We start from the raw sequence: 21716 nt of genomic DNA, 5'->3' as shown, positions 1-21716 counted from the left end.
TGTGAAAGATGCTCCAAATTTCGTGTTGACTTGCTACAGATCACCCGTTTTGCTCCGTTAAGCTCCAATCACTTGATTACCTGCAAAATAAACATAACTAGAGAAGTAACTTGAACTTTTGGACATTTCTAACCTAATCAAACCTAATTTAATCAAAACTTGACTTAATTTACATAACAAACCCTAGGTTTCAATAGATACAATTTCGGCTTATCATAGCACCAACTACTAATTATATAATTAGCATTTTATAAGTCCCTGATTAATTAAGAAAGAAAAAGGGAGAATTGTACTATGGAATATATGTTCTTAATTCAAGCCAAACTCCACTAGAATTTTATATTTACATGGAATAATAATAATCATGGTGATGTTATTATCCACTAGGCGGAAGTGGAACTTCACCAATCTAAATATCTAATGTGAAATTGTGGATAAGTTATACATTTAATATTTCAAAGGGCTATACACCTAGAGGAATCAAAGAATTTTTCAATAAATCTATAGGATTTATTTTTTGTTCTTTTTAGAGAAAAGTATAGCTTGTTATCTTTCAGCTATTGGAAACATATGTGCTCTTGCCCATTGTTTATATATATAATTATATATATATAGCTATATCACTTTATAAACTATTCCAACTTTTGAGATGTGATATCACATTTCTTGTGTGTTCTCATCCATAACTGGGGCCCTAATTAATTGATCAATAAATAATTTACTTTGCCATCTTCTGTAGAAGCAACGGAATACTAAAACAAATCAGCTATCTTTTAAAGAATAATGAATAGTATCCGCGAGGGATACTGTCAGTATACCGTCGCAGATACTATCGTCGCTAATAAAAAAAAAACATCATTTTGTCGGTATATCCTCGTGGATACTATCATATTAATTCTTGTATTAAAGAGGTTCCAACTAGATCTCTTTTTAGCAAGAGCTAGTTGGGAAATTCAAACTAGTTGCTAGATAATATTTACAAGAACTTTTAATTTCATCTGAATTTTAAACATCGTTTTTTTCATACAAATTAAATCACTACAAAAAATTTGTCATATATATTTCCACAAAGATAAAAGTGTTTAACAGTTCGGTCGTCAGTAATAGCAATTAATAACTATTCAGAAACAATTTATGTTGACTAAACTTCGGTAATAGTTATTTTTACGCTTGCAGATAATAACAGTCTTATTGTGGAATGTTGGTTCTTAAAGTTATGAACTCTTCAATAATTTCACCTTAGATTGTTGAACCTTGTGCCTTCCAATTTCATGTTTAATTAATTAAAGGATTCATTTAAACCTGAAAGTGCCACATAAATTAGTGGCAATGTCAAAGAATTCCAAACTCATAATTTATTTGAGTTATATATTGTAAGAAGTTACCTAGATTAGCTAGAGAAGAATTGAATTAATAAATTTGGTCTCAAAAGAAAAGCTAGTTGGTAGGGAGGGGGTAGGGTGTCAATGAGTAGTACCATATAGATCAGGTGAAGACGTTCTTATACCTATACCAATTAAGAATTGATTTTACTTGTTCTCTATTTTTATCCGTTAAGAATTAATCTTATTCATACTCTATTCTTATCTATATATATAAGTACGTTTGGATGAAAGCTAGAATAGCAAAATTTGAGAATAGTAAATAAGAATAGAGAAAAATTAGTGATTTTTAGGTTAGTGTGAAAATGGTGCTATTCAGAATAGTAAAAATGTTGTTTGAATTGTACATTTGAAATAGTGAATAGTTGTAACTGATAAATAATATTGTTAACAATGTGCTAATTAAGAGAAAATATAAGCAAGTGGGATCTTAAACGAATTGTCACAACGTGGAGATAATATAAAGTAGTGTCAATTTTGTTATTTCGGGAGTGTGTTGACGAAAATCCGAAAAAAAATCATTTTTTCCTCTCACTTCATATTTTCAAATAGTAGTTATTCCAATATTTACAAGGAATAGAGAATAGCAGCTATTCTGACTATTCCGAATAGCAAAAATATTGTTTGGATGCACATTGCTATTCTGAATAGCCGCTATTCTAGAATAGCCTCTATTCTTGACACATCCAAACATACAACAAAGAATAAATTGATATAACTTAATCCAAAAATATAACAAATAAAAATATATATTAAAAACATCTCATACCTAATATCAGAAAAATATAAAAATTATAATTTTTTTATCTCACTATTTAAAAAATATATAAATTATTAATTAAATAAGATGTTAAAATGTTTTATAAATCAATTTTATCATATATTACTAATTAAAAAATATATATATAATGTATAGTAAAATTAATCTAATATTAACTATATAATTATATAATTATATGTACAAATTAAAAAATATCATATATTATTTTATATCCATTAATTATTATATAGGATAATAGGTATGAAATAGTTCTTACTCATATTCTTATATGATAAGCTAATGAAAAAAAAAAATGGTTAGGGGGTGGGAGGAGGCATTAAACGAATAAAATGCTCATTGTCTTTATAATGCAAAAGTTGGGTTTCATTAATTACTTGCAATATAGTATGCTATGTTTTGTGTGACATGATATGATACGAGTACGACGTAAATCACATGCCTCTCTGTGAAGTATCATGTTACCTCAAGCAAAAAAAAAAAAAAAAAGTATCATGTTACCACAAAACTAGCTTAGGATTGGGCTAGGTTTAGTTATAAAGACAAGTTTTAGGACGTCGTTAATGAAATTTGTTCATTTCATTACTCAGATTTATAGTGTTCTATATTATGAATATGAATATATAAGGATAATGATATTTAGTTTACTGGATAAGAAATAGATATAAAAAATTTCGTTAGTCTATCATATAAGAATATGAGTAAGAGTAGTTTCATATCTAATATTACAGAAAAATTGACAAATATAAAATTAAATATAATATTTTTTTTTATTAATTATGTAGTATTTATCATTATGCTCAATGAGATTGATTTGTATAATATTTCTAAATCAACAATTTATATTTCAAAAAAGGGACCAATAAATACATATTGTTTTGTTATATTCGTGAGATTTTGTACATGTAATATAATTGTCTGTTTATTATGTAGATATCAATTATTTAATAATTATAATTGTTGATCTTAAAAAAATACATACAACTAAAACTAATGGCGTAAATATTATTGGGTAAATTTTGTTGGTGATCACTAAGCTTTGTTTTTTTGTCACTAATTGATCAATCAAGTCTCATATAACTTTTCTATTCAAATTATTAATGGAATATTTCATTACATCCAAAATATAACGGAATATGCTCATTTCATCTAAAATTTAATAGAATATACTCATTTCGTCTAAAATACTAGTGAAAAAGTTATATTTTATTAATCTATTGGATGAAAAAGTTATAGGGTGACTTGATTGAGACAAATTAAAAATTCAATAGTTATAGAGAAAAAAAAAATCAAATTTGAATGACCAATTCATAACAAAAGAAAAAATTTAGTAATCTCTAGCGAAATTTCCCTTATAATAAATATAGTTTAGACAAGAACTTCTAAACGAATCTCCATTCTATTATTAAGCATGTTGGGTGTCCGATCCGCCAACGGCTACAATTGAAAGATGAAACTTCAGATTTGATCTCAACCCTCCAATTACATAATTTGTCTTCTTTTGATTAAATGCATCTGTTTTATGTATAGAAGTCTAAATTTAGTTAAAAACATACTCACCACATGTGCTGCCACATGATACGTTACAATTAAAATTGAACAAACTCTAAAATTTAGCGATATTTTTATTTGTTTCATTATTTATTTGTTTCCATATTTCTCCTCTTCAATTGATAAGACTCCACCTTCTATTTTTTTTACTTCTTCTTTGTTTCTATACGGAACACAATGAAAATCAATGTTTTTTTTTATTTCCTTATTTCTCTTTATTTGTTTCTATACATATTGTTGTGGGCAATTTAGAATATATTTCCAATATATATTATATCAATGTGTGTGTGTATATATTCTAAATTGAAAACAAAGAAGAAGAAGAAGAATATAAATTGGAACACATGTGTGAATATATATTTTTCTTATAATATGTGTGTGTGTATATCCTATATATACACACGATAACACTTTTTATTTATGTTTTTTGATATCATATTATATGTCGATATTGAATTGTTGTACAATATTTGATATTAGATTCGAATCGAGCTATTATTTGATATTACTGGTACTTAAAAATAAAGAATAATCACATCATCAAATTGTTATCAGAGATCACGATCAAAGTTAATTAAAAATACATAATCATATAAATTTTTCTATTAACATGTGTGTTAATTTTTAGATAATTATTATTTTCATTGATATATATATATTTTTTTATAATATGTCTCTGTTGCAACGCACGGTATGATATTAGTATAAATATAAAGTGCCTTCACCGAATTGGTATCCTAGACATGGAGGCCTATTTTCAATCAACCACCTTTATTACCATAGCAACTAGTTAATTAATTTAATTGGTTATGGTTTACGAACTAATTTTTTTCTAATGTGGTGCCATCAATTAGTGATACATATTTAATCAAGGAAAACAATGCCAATATGCATCCATTACGAGCATGGTCCAAATTAATTGTGGCTTTGCGGAACATATGTCAATTAATTGTTGATTGGAGCTAGTGATTTGCAAATGGGCCGGTCCGGTCCTGTTCGGTCCAAATCCGATCAATCCATGAGTCTTCACCGTCTACGGATCTCTCGGTCCACGGATTGGCATGGTTCGGATCCGACGAGTAAAATTTGGAGGGGTTGGTTCAAATCTGTGCCATAGATAGGGGTGTCAATGGGTACGACACGGGTAGGGTGGAACCATTTTCACACCCATACCCACTAACAATTGACCTTACCCATATCCTATCCATACCCGTTAAGAATTTGTCTTACCCTACCCTACCCATACCCGTTAAGATTAGCGGGTAACGGAACGGTAGTGGGCGAATAACGAATAATACAATTATAATAATTTTATTAATTTTTCAAATAAACCATCAAAGCAATCACAATTACTAATATAAAATTAAAATATAAATATGCAATTAATTCTAAGCAATAGTTTTTTTATTAAGCAAAAGAAAATCAAAATCACAAATATCTCTTCTAACAAATTCAATTCCTTAACTAAATAATAAAACATTCAAATAAAAAAGTAAAATATTTAGCATAATATTCTTCTTATGATATAATTTATTTTATATAATTACTCGTTACCCAACGGGTACAAAATAACCTTTACCCGTACCCATACCCGTTTATCTAACGAAATTTTTTTTACCCATACCCAATAAATTAACGAAAAAAAAATCTTACCCATACCCGTCTTATCGAATATGATATGGGTAGGGTAAACGGGTGCCATTGACACCCCTAGCCATAGATCATGGTCCAAACCTACACGGATTGGTCCCAGGGGCGGATTTATGTCTGTTGTAAAGGGTGCTGAGCCACCCTATGATTTTAAAATTAGTAATTATGTATATTAAAATTTAGTCGAACTTTTGAGTTTTTTAAACTTTTATATAGTCTAGCCTCCTTCATAAAATAACAAATATGTAATGGTAGTCTAGTGATTTGACATCTAGTTATTATGTGGAAGGACATGGGTTCAATTCACGCTAACCATAATTTTTTTTCCCATTTTTACAATATTACATTTTATAAATTAGCCCCCCTATTCAAATTTTCTAGTTCCGCCCCTGATTGGTCCGATCTGGTGTGGTCCATACGGATTTGTCCAGTCCTTTTTTTTGCGTGAATCAATACACTAGTTGGAGCCTTGGAGGTCACATGCTAATTTCCTAAGTTAAGGGGATATCAATTCACATGTAGCTTGAATCATAATTTCTTTTGCTTGAATTTTTTCTTTTGCATTTTAACTTTTTTTAAAAAGTCAATAACTTGATCTTGATTTTAGCGGTTGTGTTCTTTTATCGTTGAAGTTCCCTTTTTATATTATTAGTATGTATAATTGCTGATGGTATATGCACATGACTCAAATGACAAACTAATAAAAATATTAAATTAATCAATGAAAATTTCCATTTATTGTGGCAAGAACTTTAAGAAGTTTTAATTTTGGGTTACATCTATAATCAAAACACATGTAATTTGATTACCTAATTTTCAATTTATGCTTCCCTCGGGACCCTAGCGATCGGATCAAATTCAATCTTAGACTCGGTCGGAGACGTTCAACGAGTATCAAGATCCGTGCACACTTAATTCGTACACATTTTAAAATTGTTTATGTGAATCTTGATGCGAAACAGATGATTCCGACCAAGCATCATATCCGACCAACCCCAATTTCTATTTGTATTGGGCTGTCATTAGTATAGTCACAAGATTCGCAAATTAAACCCGAATGATTTTTTTTTTTTTTTGTAATGCCGAACCGAACGCTGAATTATTCGGTTGACCGAATTAAACTCGAATAATTTATAAATTTTACGAATTATTCACAAAATTTTCCCATAATATTTTTTTTGGTTTTTTTATTTGCTCTTTTGCAAGATTGAGATCTCTGATCCGGATAATTCCGAATCATTCTCAAGTTATACCCAAATTATTCTCAAATCGTGAATTTTTTATCTCGCCGAACTAAACCCGGACAATTCATTTGTCACAGTGGTCATTACAGAAGTTAAAAGGCTTCTAATTGTTCTTTGTGGGCCCATGCATGATGAGTCATCACCCACCCATCCGGGATAAAATGGAAAGAATGGCTTATAACGGTCGAGTGTAACTCTGTAATTCTATCAGCCCACCTTAATTTAATATTAAAAAAACTTCCAGCGTAATTGAAGGGTCGAGGATTCCGTTGCAATTTTAGGAATTTTGTTATTTGCCCCTTGCAACTCTAATATATTATGCCTGTATGAAGATAAGTAGAGAACACATATACTGCACAACTCTATTTTACTATTGTTAAAGAGTGAGTCTATGGTACTATGCATAGCACGATTTGATCCATAATACTAAATTAATGTTTTCGTTTTCAAAATTCGAATGATCGATTCAAACCGTGCAACATAATTTTCATATGCATAAGTACTTGTTTTATATTTTTTTAGAATTTTTTACTATTTTTTTAAGATAGGTAGAATATTACTTTTTTTTTATGGTTCATAATTTTCAGATCAAGTGATTTTCTACCTATTTTAAAAAATAGTAAAAAAATTCTAAAAAGTATAAAATTTGATCTACAAGTACATATTCATACAGGAATCATGTTGAATGACGATTCGGATCGATCATTTGAATTTTGGAAACAAAAATATTGATCGATATTACGGACCAACCCGTAATATGCATATTACCATAGACTCACTCATTGTTAAATGTTCAATTAATTCCTGTTTTACCCTCGTAAAATATTTAAACGATTAAACTTATTTATTCTTAACCCTTTGGCGTCAGAGTGTCACTTCATTGCACCTTACCACTTTCCATGGATGGAAGCATCATATATATATAGGCCACCAAAGTTGGGTTCAATTTTGACTTTTGAGAGTCATTTTTTAGGAAGGGATAAATGTCTGGAGTGTATTCTGAACTTGTAATTTATGCAATGCAAATATGCAATGAAGGTGTTCGATGAAATGCTCGAGAAGAAGATGGTTTTGTCGAACTGTATAATTGCTGGGTTTTAAGAGGAACACCAAGGAGAAGTCAATTAAGTTGTTTAATGACTCAAATTCAGACTCCAAGATACCTAGTTTCATTAACAATTTTACGGTTTATGACTACGTGATAAAAAGATGGATTTGATTTGGATTGGAAGGTCCGTAATTCAGTTCTCGTAGACTGTTTAACTTATAGAATCATAGATGGATTTAAGAAAAGATGCACATGTGTATATATATATATATATACTGTTTGATGGAAACTAGCAAAAGCGTTCTTTAATAAATCTCTGAAACTAACATGTTTCCAATGCAATCAATTTTTTTTTATTATTATTGAAAGAAGTTTATTGTGCTTGTATTTTTTACAGCATTCTATAACACATCTTAATGAATAGTAAAAAAATCCAAAAAAAATATAAAAAATGTAACACATCTTAATAAAGAAGTTTATTTTGCTTATATTTATTAAATATTTTACAAAAACTAGTCAAATTCAGATTATTAAATTTTGTTCTCATCTTAATAAATAGTCAAAAAAGTTCAAAAAAAATGTAAAATTTGATATGGAATCACATTTTATTGTGGAGATCATGTTGAACAATTTAGATCGACGATTTAGACTTTGCAAATGTAAAAAATAGTTGTAGTAACTCAAAATTGTGGTAATCGGATCCCTCCTCTCTCTTTTTTACGATATGTAATTTTTTTTTTTTAATTACATATCTGCACTCATACATTAAACAATAATACGAGGACTACTAAAATTAAGAAAAATCTAACTAGTTAGTACTCGTATCAAGAAAAATATAACTAGTTAGTACTCATATCAGTACAGCATTTTATAAATCATTCTTTTAAGTTATACAGTTTCAAACTTATACTATTAATAACCCTTGTTACATTAATATAAATAGAAATGCAAAATCCTCTCCAAAGCTTTAATTAACATTTAAAGAAAGTTAACCCCCAAGAGAGAGTATTCTATAATCTCATTTGAAGGTTTTGCATGAGACCTCATGCGCCATTAAGTAAACTTATAAGAAACTTTTGTTTTTAATGCATTATTGCTATTATATAAAACTCATATGGCATCATCTAATTACATATATCAAGCATCTTCTGAAATTGGAGAAAACCTAAAAATGGCACTTGTCAGCATAGCCCTTTTACTGCTAACCTTCATTCCATTTGCTTTTATTCAAACAGAAGCAGTTCAAAATAACCTGAAATATGCCAATTATCCAGAAAGAATGCAAGTACTAAACGATGTCGTTTTACTCGCACCAAGTTCTGAACCAGCTGCTGGTGACTCAAAAACTAGTTTTGATGTGCGATCAAACGGAGCAGTCGGTGATGGAAAGACTGATGACAGTAAAGCATTTAAGGCCGCATGGGACTCGGCATGTAATGAAACAAATCAGGCTAAAATCTTGGTTCCAAAGGGTTACTCTTTCTTGGTACAACCCATTGATTTTTTTGGACCATGCCAGAATAACTTGATTTTTCAGGTATTTTTCTAAATTAGATAATGTCTAAGTTTAACAAAGCCACTAACCTTAAAAAAAATATGTTGAGGTTTGACAACTCTCGTAGCTGATTAATTATTATATGTTTATGTTTCGATGACATAGGTTGACGGCACTATAGTTGCACAACCAGACCCTAAATCATGGTCATCTAACGATGACAGCTGGCTAGAGTTTAACAGAATCAATGGGCTAACCCTTCAAGGAGAGGGCTCAATTGATGGCAAAGGAGAGAAATGGTGGAGTTGTGAATCGTGTGCCAGACCTGTGGTATGATCAGCTATCTATCAGAAATATATAACTGTGTATAGTTTTATTATGAAATGAAACTTCTCTCTACCTTTCAAAAATGTGATATATCATACTCCTGGATTCCTTTAAGAAATTATATTATAAATTATTTCTCAATATCCTTCCATTCTTTAATTTGTCCAAAAATATCCAAACAATAAAGACTGATTCATTCTTACCCTGATAACAAAAGCAGAACAACTTAATTTTGCTCCTTGTAGGCATTGAGGTTTCGCACTTGCAAAAATTTGACTGTTCGTGGATCCGAAGAATCTAGATTGAGTATCAAAAACAGCCCACAATTTCATGTTGTGATCGATCAAGAATGCCAGAATGTAACAGTTGACTCGATCTCCGTTGTCTCTCCAGCCACAAGCCCGAACACAGATGGAATCCATATAGCATCGAAAGATATAGTCATCAGAAACTCAAATATCTCTAATGGTAAAGTATTTTTAACCTTGCTATGATCCTACTGTGAATAATTACAACAGAGTTTTAGTGAATTCTCTGACTAAACAACTTACGCATTAATTCAAATTCTAGGTGATGATTGTATATCCATGTCAAATGAAAGTGAGAACATTCACATAGAGAACATGGATTGTCGTGACGGTCATGGTATTAGGTACGCTATTAAGTAAAAGTATATGATATTTATGTATTATTTTCTGAAAATTGTTAGATTTAATTGTCATTTTGTTTGTACAGCATTGGAAGTCTAGGAAAGGACAACTCGAAAGAAACCGTGAAAAACATAACAGTAACTAATTGCTTGATTTCCAATTCTCAAAACGGTATCAGAATCAAGACCTGGGCAAGCGGTTCTGGATTGGTTTCAAATGTAAAATATGAAAACATACAAATGAAGGAGGTGTTGAACCCAATTATAATAGACCAGTTTTATTGCCCAGATAACAGTTGCAATAAGACAGACACAAACTCAGAGCTGTTAATTTCTGATATCACATACAAAAACATAACTGGAACTTATGACAGAAAGAAAGCAGCAGTATACTTGAATTGCAGCAGCAAGGTGCCATGTGTTAACATCACCATTGTTGACATGCGACTGCTCTCTGATATAAAAGATGAGGAACAACCCATTTCAATTTGTGCAAATGCGTCAGGTTGTTTGGGAGAGGATATCGAACCACCGGTCACTTGCTTAAGAAAAGGATCTTCACAATTCTTTGATAATATCTCGAAAAAGGGTGTTAAATGTACTAATAAATAGAAAAAAATATTAATTTTGTTTTAGATGAGAGTAGCTAGGATAGGAACTAGCTAGCAACAGGAATGAATGAAATAAAAGTGTTTTGATGTGTTATATATTGAGATTGTAGGTGTGGCAATATTCAATTGAAAAAAAAAATTAGAATAATATTTCACTGGCATGAAATTTCCATAGTAAATAGCTCTGAAGTTGATGCTGAAAAATTTAGAAGAATGTGAGTCGTAGATGAGAAAGAAAATTAAAGGCTGCTTGGTTGCTAGCAATGATCCCCCTTTCCTCTATTAATTAAGCATGATTGACAACAATTAAGAAAGAAAAATAATACAAGGTTTTATATATAGAGAGAGAGAGATGGGCTACGGTGAGTTGCGAAGTAAAACACGTTTATACTTCATGCAATATTTTCATTTTCAAAGTTCAAATAGCCAATTCGAACCTTCCAACATGTTCTTCATAATAAAATATGCTTGGAAACTAAATTTTACATTTTTTGGAATTTTTTTACTATTTATTAAGTCACTTTAAAAATCTGAAAATCCGGGCGAACAGTAAAAACAGTAAAAATTTCTGGACCACCGGATCGGCGATTTTCAAAGTGGCTTAATAAATAGTAAAAATATTTCAAAAAATGTAAAATTTGGTCTCCAAACACATTTCAATATGGAGATCATGTTGAGCGGTTTGGATCAACGTTTTGAACTTTAAAATCACAAAATATGAGTGTGAAGTAAAATAGTTGTTTTACTTCGCAACTCACCATAGCCCATCTATATATATATATATATAGAGAGAGAGAGAGAGAGAGAGAGAGTGACTAATGTGCATTTGTATGCATATGGCCTGATATGCATATGGTTCAAATTTGAAATTTCAAAATTCAAAACGTCGATCCGAACCGTTCATCTTGTTCTCCATATTAATATGTGCTTGGAGACCAAATTTTACATTTTTCTGAAATTTTTTACTATTTATTAAGCCACTTTGAAAATTGTTGATCCAACGGTGGCTTAACAAAACAGTAAAATCAGCAGCCACCGTTGGATCAGCAATTTTCAAAGTGGCTTAATAAATAGTAAACAAATTCAGAAAAATGTAAAATTTGGTCTCCAAGCACATATTAATATGGAGAACAAGATGAACGGTTCGGATCGACGTTTTGGATTTTGAAATTTCAAATTTGGACCATATGCATACGAATGCACATTAGTCACTCTCTCTCTCTCTCTCTCTCTCTCTCTCTATATATATATATATATATATATTAGAACTAGGGTGTTCTTAAGTTCACCAAACCCCTTGGTGAACTCAAGTCTAAAACCCGTCAAATCGGCTTTAACTGACAAATTCGAACAGTTGAAACTCGCCTACCTTACAAGTGATGCGTCTACATGTGAAAAATTTTAACATTCCAATTAATTTAGTATAAAGTCCAGCGGTCAAAAGGCTTTCCAAAAACAAATGCATTAAAATTAATTTATTAACCTTCTAAGTTTGACCGACCGATTGACTTTATACCAGATCAATTCGAATTTTTAAAATTTTCAAAAATACTAAAAGTGATTCCTTAAAAATTAATTTATTACTTTCATACAAAGAATCATTAAATGCGCGCACATAGTTTTTAATTTTTAAGGGGCTGTATGAAAGTATTACGCCACATATATATAGTTAAATCAAACATGCCACACATATGACATATTGCACCACGTGCAAAAGAGAAGATGCTAATTAATTACTGAAAACTTAAAAGCTTGATATAATATATGCGACGGTATATATGCTTCCTCTGTTTCTTTTTGTTGCGAATCATGACAAACTCGTGAAGTTTACATACCTTTTCTCTTAAAACTTAAAGAAGTCTTCTATTCTATGAAGTCGTTGGGTATTGTAAAAATATAATAAATTAACTAGTCGGTAAAGAAGCACTAGAAAAAATAATTTGAAAAGAAGCGTGAAGAATCTAGTACAGGACAATGTACCTTTGAAAGCTCCAAACAATTTATGACGCGCGCTATCCTTTTAGCATAGTAGTACTGATCAAAACTTTTTTTTTTTTTTTTGGCAAAGTGGATTTCCATAAGTTTCGTTACGAAACAAAATAGTTCATACAAAATGATGCATAGCATCAAATATCCAAGTATATCGAACTAGTGAAACATCTACCAACTAGTATCGATCATCTACAAAACATAATAACATATCAGAAAAGGAATCAAACTAATATCTCTAATAGCACTAAAATCAATCACGAATAGCAATCACACTAGTGGAAGAGGAGCTAGAATCAAGTAAAAAACAATCAAGAGACAATAACCTAGCTAGCTGCCTCATTAATGGAATCATAGATTGATATCTCTATCATCCGACCCTTCCTAACCAAGAGAAGGGCACCTGATCAAAACAATTAATTATCGGTTTAGTGAGTGATGACATATTTTAAATGGAACGGTTCAAATTGAAGACAAAAAATGCTATTTATTGTTAGAAACAGGGTATCAGAATATAAGGAATCCGATGTCAAAGATTTTAGTGTGAAATCGGTATCAAAATAAAATTTCAAATAATTATTTATAAAAATTCCGGTAATGTAAGTGTAATATAGTTAGCACTTATGGAAGCAACTTGGGTCCGATGCTCATTGGATCCAAAGTGGTTCCAGTGGGTTCAGTAACCGTCGGATCTGCTTTAGGATTTGTGCCCGCAATTTCGCGTCTGCTTTAAAATCCGTATACACGAATTCTAAAGCAGATCCGACGGTTACCGAACCCATTGGAACCACTTTGGGTCCAATGGGCATCGGACCCAAGCAGATCTCAGCACTTATACGTTATATGCGTTGTCATCCATATACTAAAAAAATTAGCCTCATTCATTCATACCCTGATCTGATACTTAACTTTAATTTTGTAACGGTCTAGTAAATACATATCTATTTATCTGGCTATTATATATATATAAACCATCACGCCAAGCTAAGGGGTCATTAAATTAAAAGTGATTCCTTTTCAGAAACGTATTTTACCAGCCTTCAAATTCTGACAACGCTGAGGATGTGAACGTTTCTAAAACACTCACAGTTTTCTGTTTAATTAAAAGTTGTACAAAGCACAATAGGTGTCACTTTAAAACCTCAAAATAATGAATTAATGATTTGTGTGTATATATAGATACCCTGAAGAATGTGAACTTTTCTCATTTGCCCATGGAAACATGGAAAATGTTAATTACCCCATGCTCAATCTTTTTGTTTCTATCATTTTTCCAAAGAGATAATATTCAAGATTAACTTGAGTTTTTTCAGCTATCCAACCAAAAAAAAATGGGGAAATCATTCTTGTCACAGCACGCGCGACATGACATGGAACGGCAGTCACAATTCGAAACAAACTGTTAGATCTTGATTGACACGTCAAGATTGAAAGAATTTGGAAGAAAAAAAACTTTGTGGGGGTAGTTATGCATTGCCGAATGTGAATGCGTATATTTCAGATTTTAACCGTGCCCAATAATGTGCACTCAAATATCTTAGAAGTGACTCACGACGTGATTGTTCGCGTGCTGTGATCACTCCTCACTATTTTAGTCACGGTACGGCATGGAACGTGAAAAATTTGATTTAGTCACAGCACGATACAACACGTGACTGAAATCACAACATGGCACGGTACAAATTTACCACTCTAACTATAGGGGAAAATGCATATATATATATTACATGAGGGTATATATCTATTATACTCCTCCGTTAATTAATTTATACCTAGAGATATAGCAGGGTGTTTGTTCTATTTCTCAGGATGTCAGTGGTATGGACACAACATTTTGAGAATTTGCAGAGAACACCTGAAATTATTTCATCCCTTTATAAAAGATAAACCAATACTACGGGCAACTGCCACGGCCCACATTAGCACTTTGATCATCCTAAAAATGACATCTATTCTCAAACTACATTATCATATATACATATCCACCTTTACCTAATCTTACACTTCCTTTACCACCTCTTAGTTATATATACACACATGACACACCTCTCTCCTCCTCAATTCCTCAACCAAGATCCCTGCAAAGCATACAAGAGATTCATTATATTTTTAAAACAAATAAAAGATCATGAGGCCTGGGACCACTTTCTCTGGAACAGTACGCAGCCCGATAGGCCCTCCTTCGCCCTTGGCCTCACCTGGCGAGTTGGGTCTACACTCCGCATGGCGCTCTCCTGTCCCGTACCTGTTTGGTGGTTTGGCTGCTATACTTGGCCTAATTGCACTTGCGCTTCTCACTCTGGCGTGCACGTACTGGAGACTCGCTGGATACCTCAACTCGACCGGTGCAAATGGAGAGATGAACTCTCGTGGTGGCAATGACGACGGCAAGGCGATTGGTGCTGAGGATGCCGGGGTGGTTCAACCGATCACAGAACATGTTGCGGTTATCATGGCAGGAGAGGCCAAAGCAACCTACTTGGCAACCCCAGCACAAAAGAAGAATGTCCATAATAGTTCTAACAATAACTGTGGTAATAGTTGTAGTAAAAATGATAGAAACATTGTTGCTGATGTACAAGTTGATTTGGAGAGGATAATTGGTGCAACAGATGGTGATAGGAATCAAGGTAGTATTAATCATAATCTTGAGTTGAATCAGCAGCAACTGAGAAGGCAGTGAATATTATATATTTCTTTTGCTTTTTTGCTTTTCCTTTTTTCCCCCTTTTTCTGGGTTCTTTTTGTAAATTGTAACTTTGAGTTTGCTTAATTAGTGTTGTCCATTTGGAGCTATAATTGTAAATTTTGAGTCTATAACTGAAAATTTCAATGAAGAAAAGTCTCGCATTCAACAAAATTTGAACATAAATAAATATCTTTTTTTTTTAAATATTGAAAACTTGTGCAATAAAAAAAATACAATTAGCCGCTTAGAAAATCTTACAGACAATGAAACAATAGAATTAAATTACTGTAGGAGTATAGTTGAGTATTATACTTAAGATAAATCAAACACATATATATTATTCTTTAAAGAAAAGAGAAATCTAGAGAAAATATCTAAGTCCATTGAAGAAAATAAATAAAGAGAGAGAAACATATTATCGAACGAATGATTGAGAGCATTGATAATGTGGCATGAATCATAGTGACAAATGAATTATTCAGGTTCGGTTCGGTGGAGTTAAAAGTACTTTATTCGGAAATGATTCGGTCTAACACGGGAGCTAAAAAAACCCAAAAAAATAATAATAATAAAAAATCGCATTTTATTCGCGAATAATTTGTAAAAAAAATATTTTATACGCGTTTTATTCGCGAATAATTCATATAGTATGTTTTCACATTTTATTTGTTGTTCAATTTAGAGACATTAAAAAAAACATTTTATTCACAAATAATTTGCAAATAAAATGCTAATGGTGTTACTATGGTATGAATGAGAAGTCTGAAAACTTATCACTCTTCAGGAATAATACATTGGTTTGATATTTTAAATACAATTGTTCAATTTAGAAAACTAAGATTGTAAATTTGTTCTTCATTTCTTAAATAGTACGTGTTTTAAATTTGGATTGATTTCAAAATTGTTTAGCCTTCTAACAATAAATTATTATTTTTTATGATGAAGTTCTAATAGATTTATGATAAATAATCAATTAAATCTCAAATTGACTTAAATTTATTACACATTCTATTTAAATAATTAATAAATAACACATTATAATTTCAATTTTGAGTGAGTATGGTACTATGCATAGCATGGATTGGTTCATACTATGGATCATAGCATGGATTGGTTCATACTATGGATTAATATTTTCGTTTTTACAGTTTAAGATCTAAACTGTTCAACATGATCACCATATGAAAATATATATATGCAGACTAAATTTTACATTTTAAAAAATAATTATTAATATCTTTTTAGGTAGGTGGAAAATCACTACTTTTGAACATTCTAGAATTTTTAGATAAAGTTATATTTTTACCTATCTTAAACAGTGGTAAAAAAATATAAAATTTGATCTACAAGTACATTTTGATATTTTCATATTGGGGTCATGTTAAATGATTGAGTTTGACTGTTTGAACTTTAAAAAGAGAAATATTATTTCATAGTATATATAAATTACCAATACGTTGTAGCCTCACTCTTTATATTTAATTTGAACAATAATTGAAAGATCTTCTTTTAACTTAATCCAAATAAGGTGAATTTGTAGATGACTGAATGTATGCAAAATCTGGATATTAATTTTGTGCATATCCGACTGAAAAAACAGAATTGACAAAACAAACAAGTAAATTACTAGACGTAAAGCCATATATATATAGCTTTTCTGTTTCCTTTATATTTCTTTTTCTCATCTCTTGCTGTTTTACTTTTTCTTTTTGTTAAAGCGACCTTTTCTTTTTTCCTCCTAGACATTTTATAAGCGGTTTATAATAGAGTGCTTTTAGTTGTATTATGCCCGTTTTATGTCTATTGGAAGCGTTGTATGAAAAATAAAAATTTTGTTTAATTTACTTGCTAATTATAATGATGGTATCAAATTTTTTTACCAGCGATGTCAACTAAAAAGGAACCTATATCTTAAGAATTTTTAAGTGGATTATAAGTTATAATTTGAGTAGAACTAGGGTGTTCTTAAGCTCACCAAATTTCTTGGTGTGTTTAACCTCAAAACCTCAAAAATATATCAAATAGGCTTAAAATAACGAATCCAAACAGTTGGAATTGATCTACTTTGCAAGTGATGAGTTTGCATGCAAAGTTTTTTTTTTTTTAAATGTACGTAAACACATTGCTCGTAAAGTAGATCAGTTTCAACGGTTTAAATTTGTGGGTTGAAGTCAATTCAATATATTTTGGAGCTAAATAAGCTGAACAAGAAACTTGATGATGAGCTTAAGAAAACCCTAGTTCTACTCATCAGCACATGTTTGCCTTTTGTCATTGAAATGACCTTAATTACTTTATATGAAGTTTTTACTTAATTTCATGTAGGTACTACAATGCATTGCCAAAGCTTTAATTTGGATGTGCTCTTGATTATAGATAATTATTTCCATGTAAACCAGCCAACTAGAATGCATGGATACAAATGCTCCTAATAATTAATGGTTTTAAAACATAAGAAAAAGAAATCCGGTTCTCTCAGAAAGTGCTATTGGCCTTTGGCGGAAACGCATTGCCTGGAATATATATTAGATAGAAAGTTTGGCAAATAAAGCGTTCCTAGAAAATAGCATTAATTTAATTCCTCCTTTTATTGCATATTCCGAAAATAATTTCCTGGGAATATTGTTTCATGCTGCTAAGAAACAATCGCTAAATCCTCGCCATCTTGGTTCTTTATTTTTATCTAGTTGCATGTTGTCACCTGTGATGTTATGTTTCTATAAAACTGCATATCTTATATTTTTCCAATATATGGAGTGAGAAAGTTGAAGGGAAATAGAGCCAGGTTTTTCAAGGCCCATTTGGCAAAATAATAAATGCCTATTGAATTGAAACTAATTTTTTAAAGGCCCATTTGGCAAAAAATAATCAAGGCCCAAGTGTGCCACAAGCTATCTGGCAATTCAGGCCATGGATTTGGTGTGGGCCTATAATAAATATTTTTCAGAAATATCTTTCTGTGGTCATCAGCCCATTTTATATCAGTTCAGTGTCAAATAATGCAACGAGGGAGGGAGGGAGGAGCTAAATAAATTCAGCATGAAGTAACAAAAGAATTTTGAAGATGAAAATTATAAACATTTATTGCATATTAAGCGAGATCAAGATGCTTCTCGTGGAAAAAAAAAAATAAGATTTTTGGAACCAGAGCTTTAGCATTAAACAATGTATGACGCATGTGCATAGAATTTTGCATAATTTTAATTTTAAAATATGGTATGGTGATTAGTTTAGACATGAACTCCCCTGACAATATCAGAATTGGGACTTGCACCCATGATTTTTTTTTTTTTTTTTTTTTTGTCTCAAAGGACCCGTAGGTCAAATTCCATTAAACAAAGTGCGGTTACACAGAACTGATAAATCTGATACATTCAACACACAGCTATCCAAAACAACCAGAATTCTAAAACCGATTAAACAGAGGGAATGTGTATCCTGTCACATCCCAGCCTTGAGATCTTCCTAATTTAGACAAACCATCAGCAGTTTGGTTGAGCTCCCTTGCAATATAAACACATGAGAATGCATGCTCTTCTCGCAGCACCTCCCAGATGCTCATAATTTCCTCAAAAGCTCTCCAGTCAGCATTTATTGGGGGAGAGGCAGTGGAGACATCTTGTACCAGCTGGTTACAGTCAGAGAAGAAGCAACAATTCGCAATGCCTCTCTCCCTTACCAGTTCAATTGCATTCTTTAACGCCATGGCTTCAGACTGAATTGGGCAGCATCCTTGGATCTTTGCTGATCTATATAGAACCAGCTCCCCTCTAAAGAAGATGCAAAATCCAATACCCCCTTCCCATCCCTTCTCCCAAGACCCATCTACAAAGCATGTAAATTCCTGACTCTCGGCATTAAGAGAGTAATTCACCTCAGGTTGTGACCTTTGATGCCTTCCCCTACTTTCAATAATTGTTGACTCCCATGAAATTGCCTTCAAGAATTTTTGAAAATCACCAAACCCCACTAAATTGCCTCCATAAGCCTTGCTATTCCTGCATCTCCACAAGGCCCACAGAGAATTAGCATAATGAGACCATTGTTCATCATCCAATTGAGCACCTAACCATTGCAAAGCTGCAAGGAAAGGTACCGGTAGAGCTTCTGATCTTAGAGCAAGAGGCCCAGCCAAGTGACAAGCTTTTGCCAACTCGCAGAGATGAGTAAGGTGGTTGACATCTTCATCGACCTTGCCACAGGTGGCACATATAGTACTGACTGTTGGGAATCTGCGATTAAGAGTAGCAGCTAGAGGCAACCCATCATGGACCAACTTCCAAAGGAAAACTCTTACTCTTGGTGAGATGTTACCCATCTGCCAAATTGACTCCCAGGTTTTTTTATCCCCAATTGTTGATGACTGAGTTCTTGACGAGAGGAGAACATATGCCTTTTTAACAGAATACACACCATTTGTTGCATGCTTGAAGATTAGCCTTCCGTGACCCGCATTCTGACTTGGAGGTTGGATGTTTTGTAGGATATGGATGGAGTTCACATACCCATACAGAGATATAAGCAGATTTACATCCCAAGCCCCTGAATCTTGCAAAATCAGATCACTAACCTTTAACTGCTGGGTTATGTTAACCTGAGATGGACAATTGAGTGCCCCTTCAAACCAAGGTTGTGCCAAGGCTGTACAATTCTTCCCATCTCCCAGCCTCCATGTGATCCACGGCAACAAGGTATCTCTGAGCCTCATGAGTGCTCTCCAGAAAGGAGTGCATTTTGTAGTTCTCTTACTTAGCCAAAGCTCGCTCCTTGGGAGGTATTTTGCCTTAACCACCTGAACCCAAAGAGCCCCTGATCCCGCTGCCAAGCGCCATAGAAACTTCATCAGTAAAGTCTCATTTACCAGTTCTAGATCGGTAAAACCAAGACCCCCCATACCCTTTGGCTTAGTGATCTTATTCCAGCCGATGTATGCCATATAGCGAGTGTGCTCCTGCTTGCCCCAAAAGAAACTTCTAATCATGGATGTAATTTCTTTTATAACAGCTTTTGGAATGCTAGAGGTGGCCATATAATATATCGGGATTGCCTGTAAAACAGATTTGATCAGAACAATGCGCCCAGCTTGTGACAAGAGATGGCTTTTCCAAGATTGCAATTTTGAAGCAAACTTTGCAATTAGAAAATCAAAGGCAAGCCTTGTAGTAGCAACAGGAGCTCCTAAATAGTTTGTACAATCCCTATCCAGTGGCACAGATAGAATTTGCGCAACAGCCTCCCTTTCTTGTTGTGAGGTTGGATGACTAAACCAGAGAGAACTTTTTTGGGGTCCCACCTGTTGCCCTGACACAGCTGAGAAGGCATGCAAGGCATTGATAACCACATTAGCCTCCTGGGGTGATGCAGATCCGAAAATTAACAGATCATCAGCATACATACAATCAGTTAGTGGCAAGGCAGTGGGGGCCAGCCTAACACCCCTAGTCACTCCTGAATTTACCAAGCATGTGAGATGACGAGATAGAAGGTCCATACCTAATATGAATAAGTAGGGAGATAGAGAGCAACCCTGTCTTAATCCACATTGAGGTCGGAAAAACCCGTCACCGTTACCATTAATCACCACTGTAAATTCTGCCGACCTTATGCATGCAAGTAACCATTTGGAAAATTGGGGAGGGAAGTTGTACAAAGGCAGAACCGATTCTAAAAAACCCCAATCCATTCGGTCAAAAGCCTTGGACAAATCTACCTTAAGGCAGAACTCCTTGTTGTGATAATCGGGAAGAGAGAAGGAATGTAAGATCTCTCTGAAGAGAATCACATTTTCAGAAATTTCTCTACCCGGTAAGAAAGCACTTTGAGCTCTAGAAATACACCCGTTAACATATGGTCTGAGGCGAATGGCTAGAAGCTTAGAAATTATCTTGTAGATGGTGTTACAGACTGAAATCGGCCTGAAATCACCCACATTTGAAGCATTCTCCTTTTTTGGGATTAAAACTAGGCTAGATCTTGCAATTGATGAAGGCATAATCCCAGTTTGGAAGAAGGTTGCAATTTGACCCATAACGGCTGGCTTGAATATCTCCCAGTTTTCTTGCAATATAGCAGCAGTGAAACCATCAGGCCCCACGGCCTTATTAGGACCCAAAGTCATGAGTGCTTTGAAGACTTCAGTTTCTGTGGGCTGGGCTTCCAGGTGACAGTGGGCTGCATTCGGAATTCCTTCAATCCCCTGAAAAATGCCATGTGAATAAACATGATTAATAGGCAGAGTGTTGACCTTTGAATAAATCCCTTTGAAGTGAGAAACAAAGAGACCCCTGATGGCTCTTGCATCAG

At 32.8% G+C, this 21716-nt stretch overlaps 2 protein-coding genes across 2 annotated transcripts; both read left to right on the top strand.

The window, feature by feature from the left end:
- The first annotated feature begins 9428 nt into the window (after positions 1–9428).
- On the top strand, positions 9429–10736 carry LOC144558558 (polygalacturonase At1g48100-like). Its single transcript, XM_078307402.1, has 4 exons — positions 9429–9464; positions 9721–9943; positions 10046–10127; positions 10211–10736. Exons 1-4 carry the CDS (start codon positions 9429–9431, stop codon positions 10734–10736), a joined length of 867 nt encoding a protein of 288 aa, XP_078163528.1.
- A 4013-nt stretch (positions 10737–14749) lies between these two features.
- LOC144558358 (protein GLUTAMINE DUMPER 3-like) lies at positions 14750–15524 on the top strand. Its single transcript, XM_078307191.1, has one exon. It carries the CDS (start codon positions 14853–14855, stop codon positions 15405–15407), a length of 555 nt encoding a protein of 184 aa, XP_078163317.1. The 5' UTR covers positions 14750–14852; the 3' UTR covers positions 15408–15524.
- The last annotated feature ends 6192 nt before the right edge of the window (positions 15525–21716 follow it).

This window comes from Carex rostrata, chromosome 8 (assembly GCF_964058835.1).
Source record: "Carex rostrata chromosome 8, lpCarRost1.2, whole genome shotgun sequence".
Taxonomy (NCBI): Eukaryota; Viridiplantae; Streptophyta; class Magnoliopsida; order Poales; family Cyperaceae; genus Carex; species Carex rostrata.
The sequence above is the reverse complement of the archived record's forward strand: the minus strand, read 5'-3'. Positions and strand labels throughout refer to the sequence as shown.

Coding starts and splice junctions, on each gene's coding strand:
- LOC144558358 (XM_078307191.1), top strand. CDS start 14,853: ATGAGGCCTGGGACCACTTTCTCTGGAACAGTACGCAGCCCGATAGGC.
- LOC144558558 (XM_078307402.1), top strand. CDS start 9,429: ATGGCAAAGGAGAGAAATGGTGGAGTTGTGAATCGT. Junction 9,465..9,720: donor ATGGTGGAGTTGTGAATCGT/GTGCCAGACCTG, acceptor TGCTCCTTGTAG/GCATTGAGGTTTCGCACTTG. Junction 10,128..10,210: donor CGTGACGGTCATGGTATTAG/GTACGCTATTAA, acceptor TTGTTTGTACAG/CATTGGAAGTCTAGGAAAGG.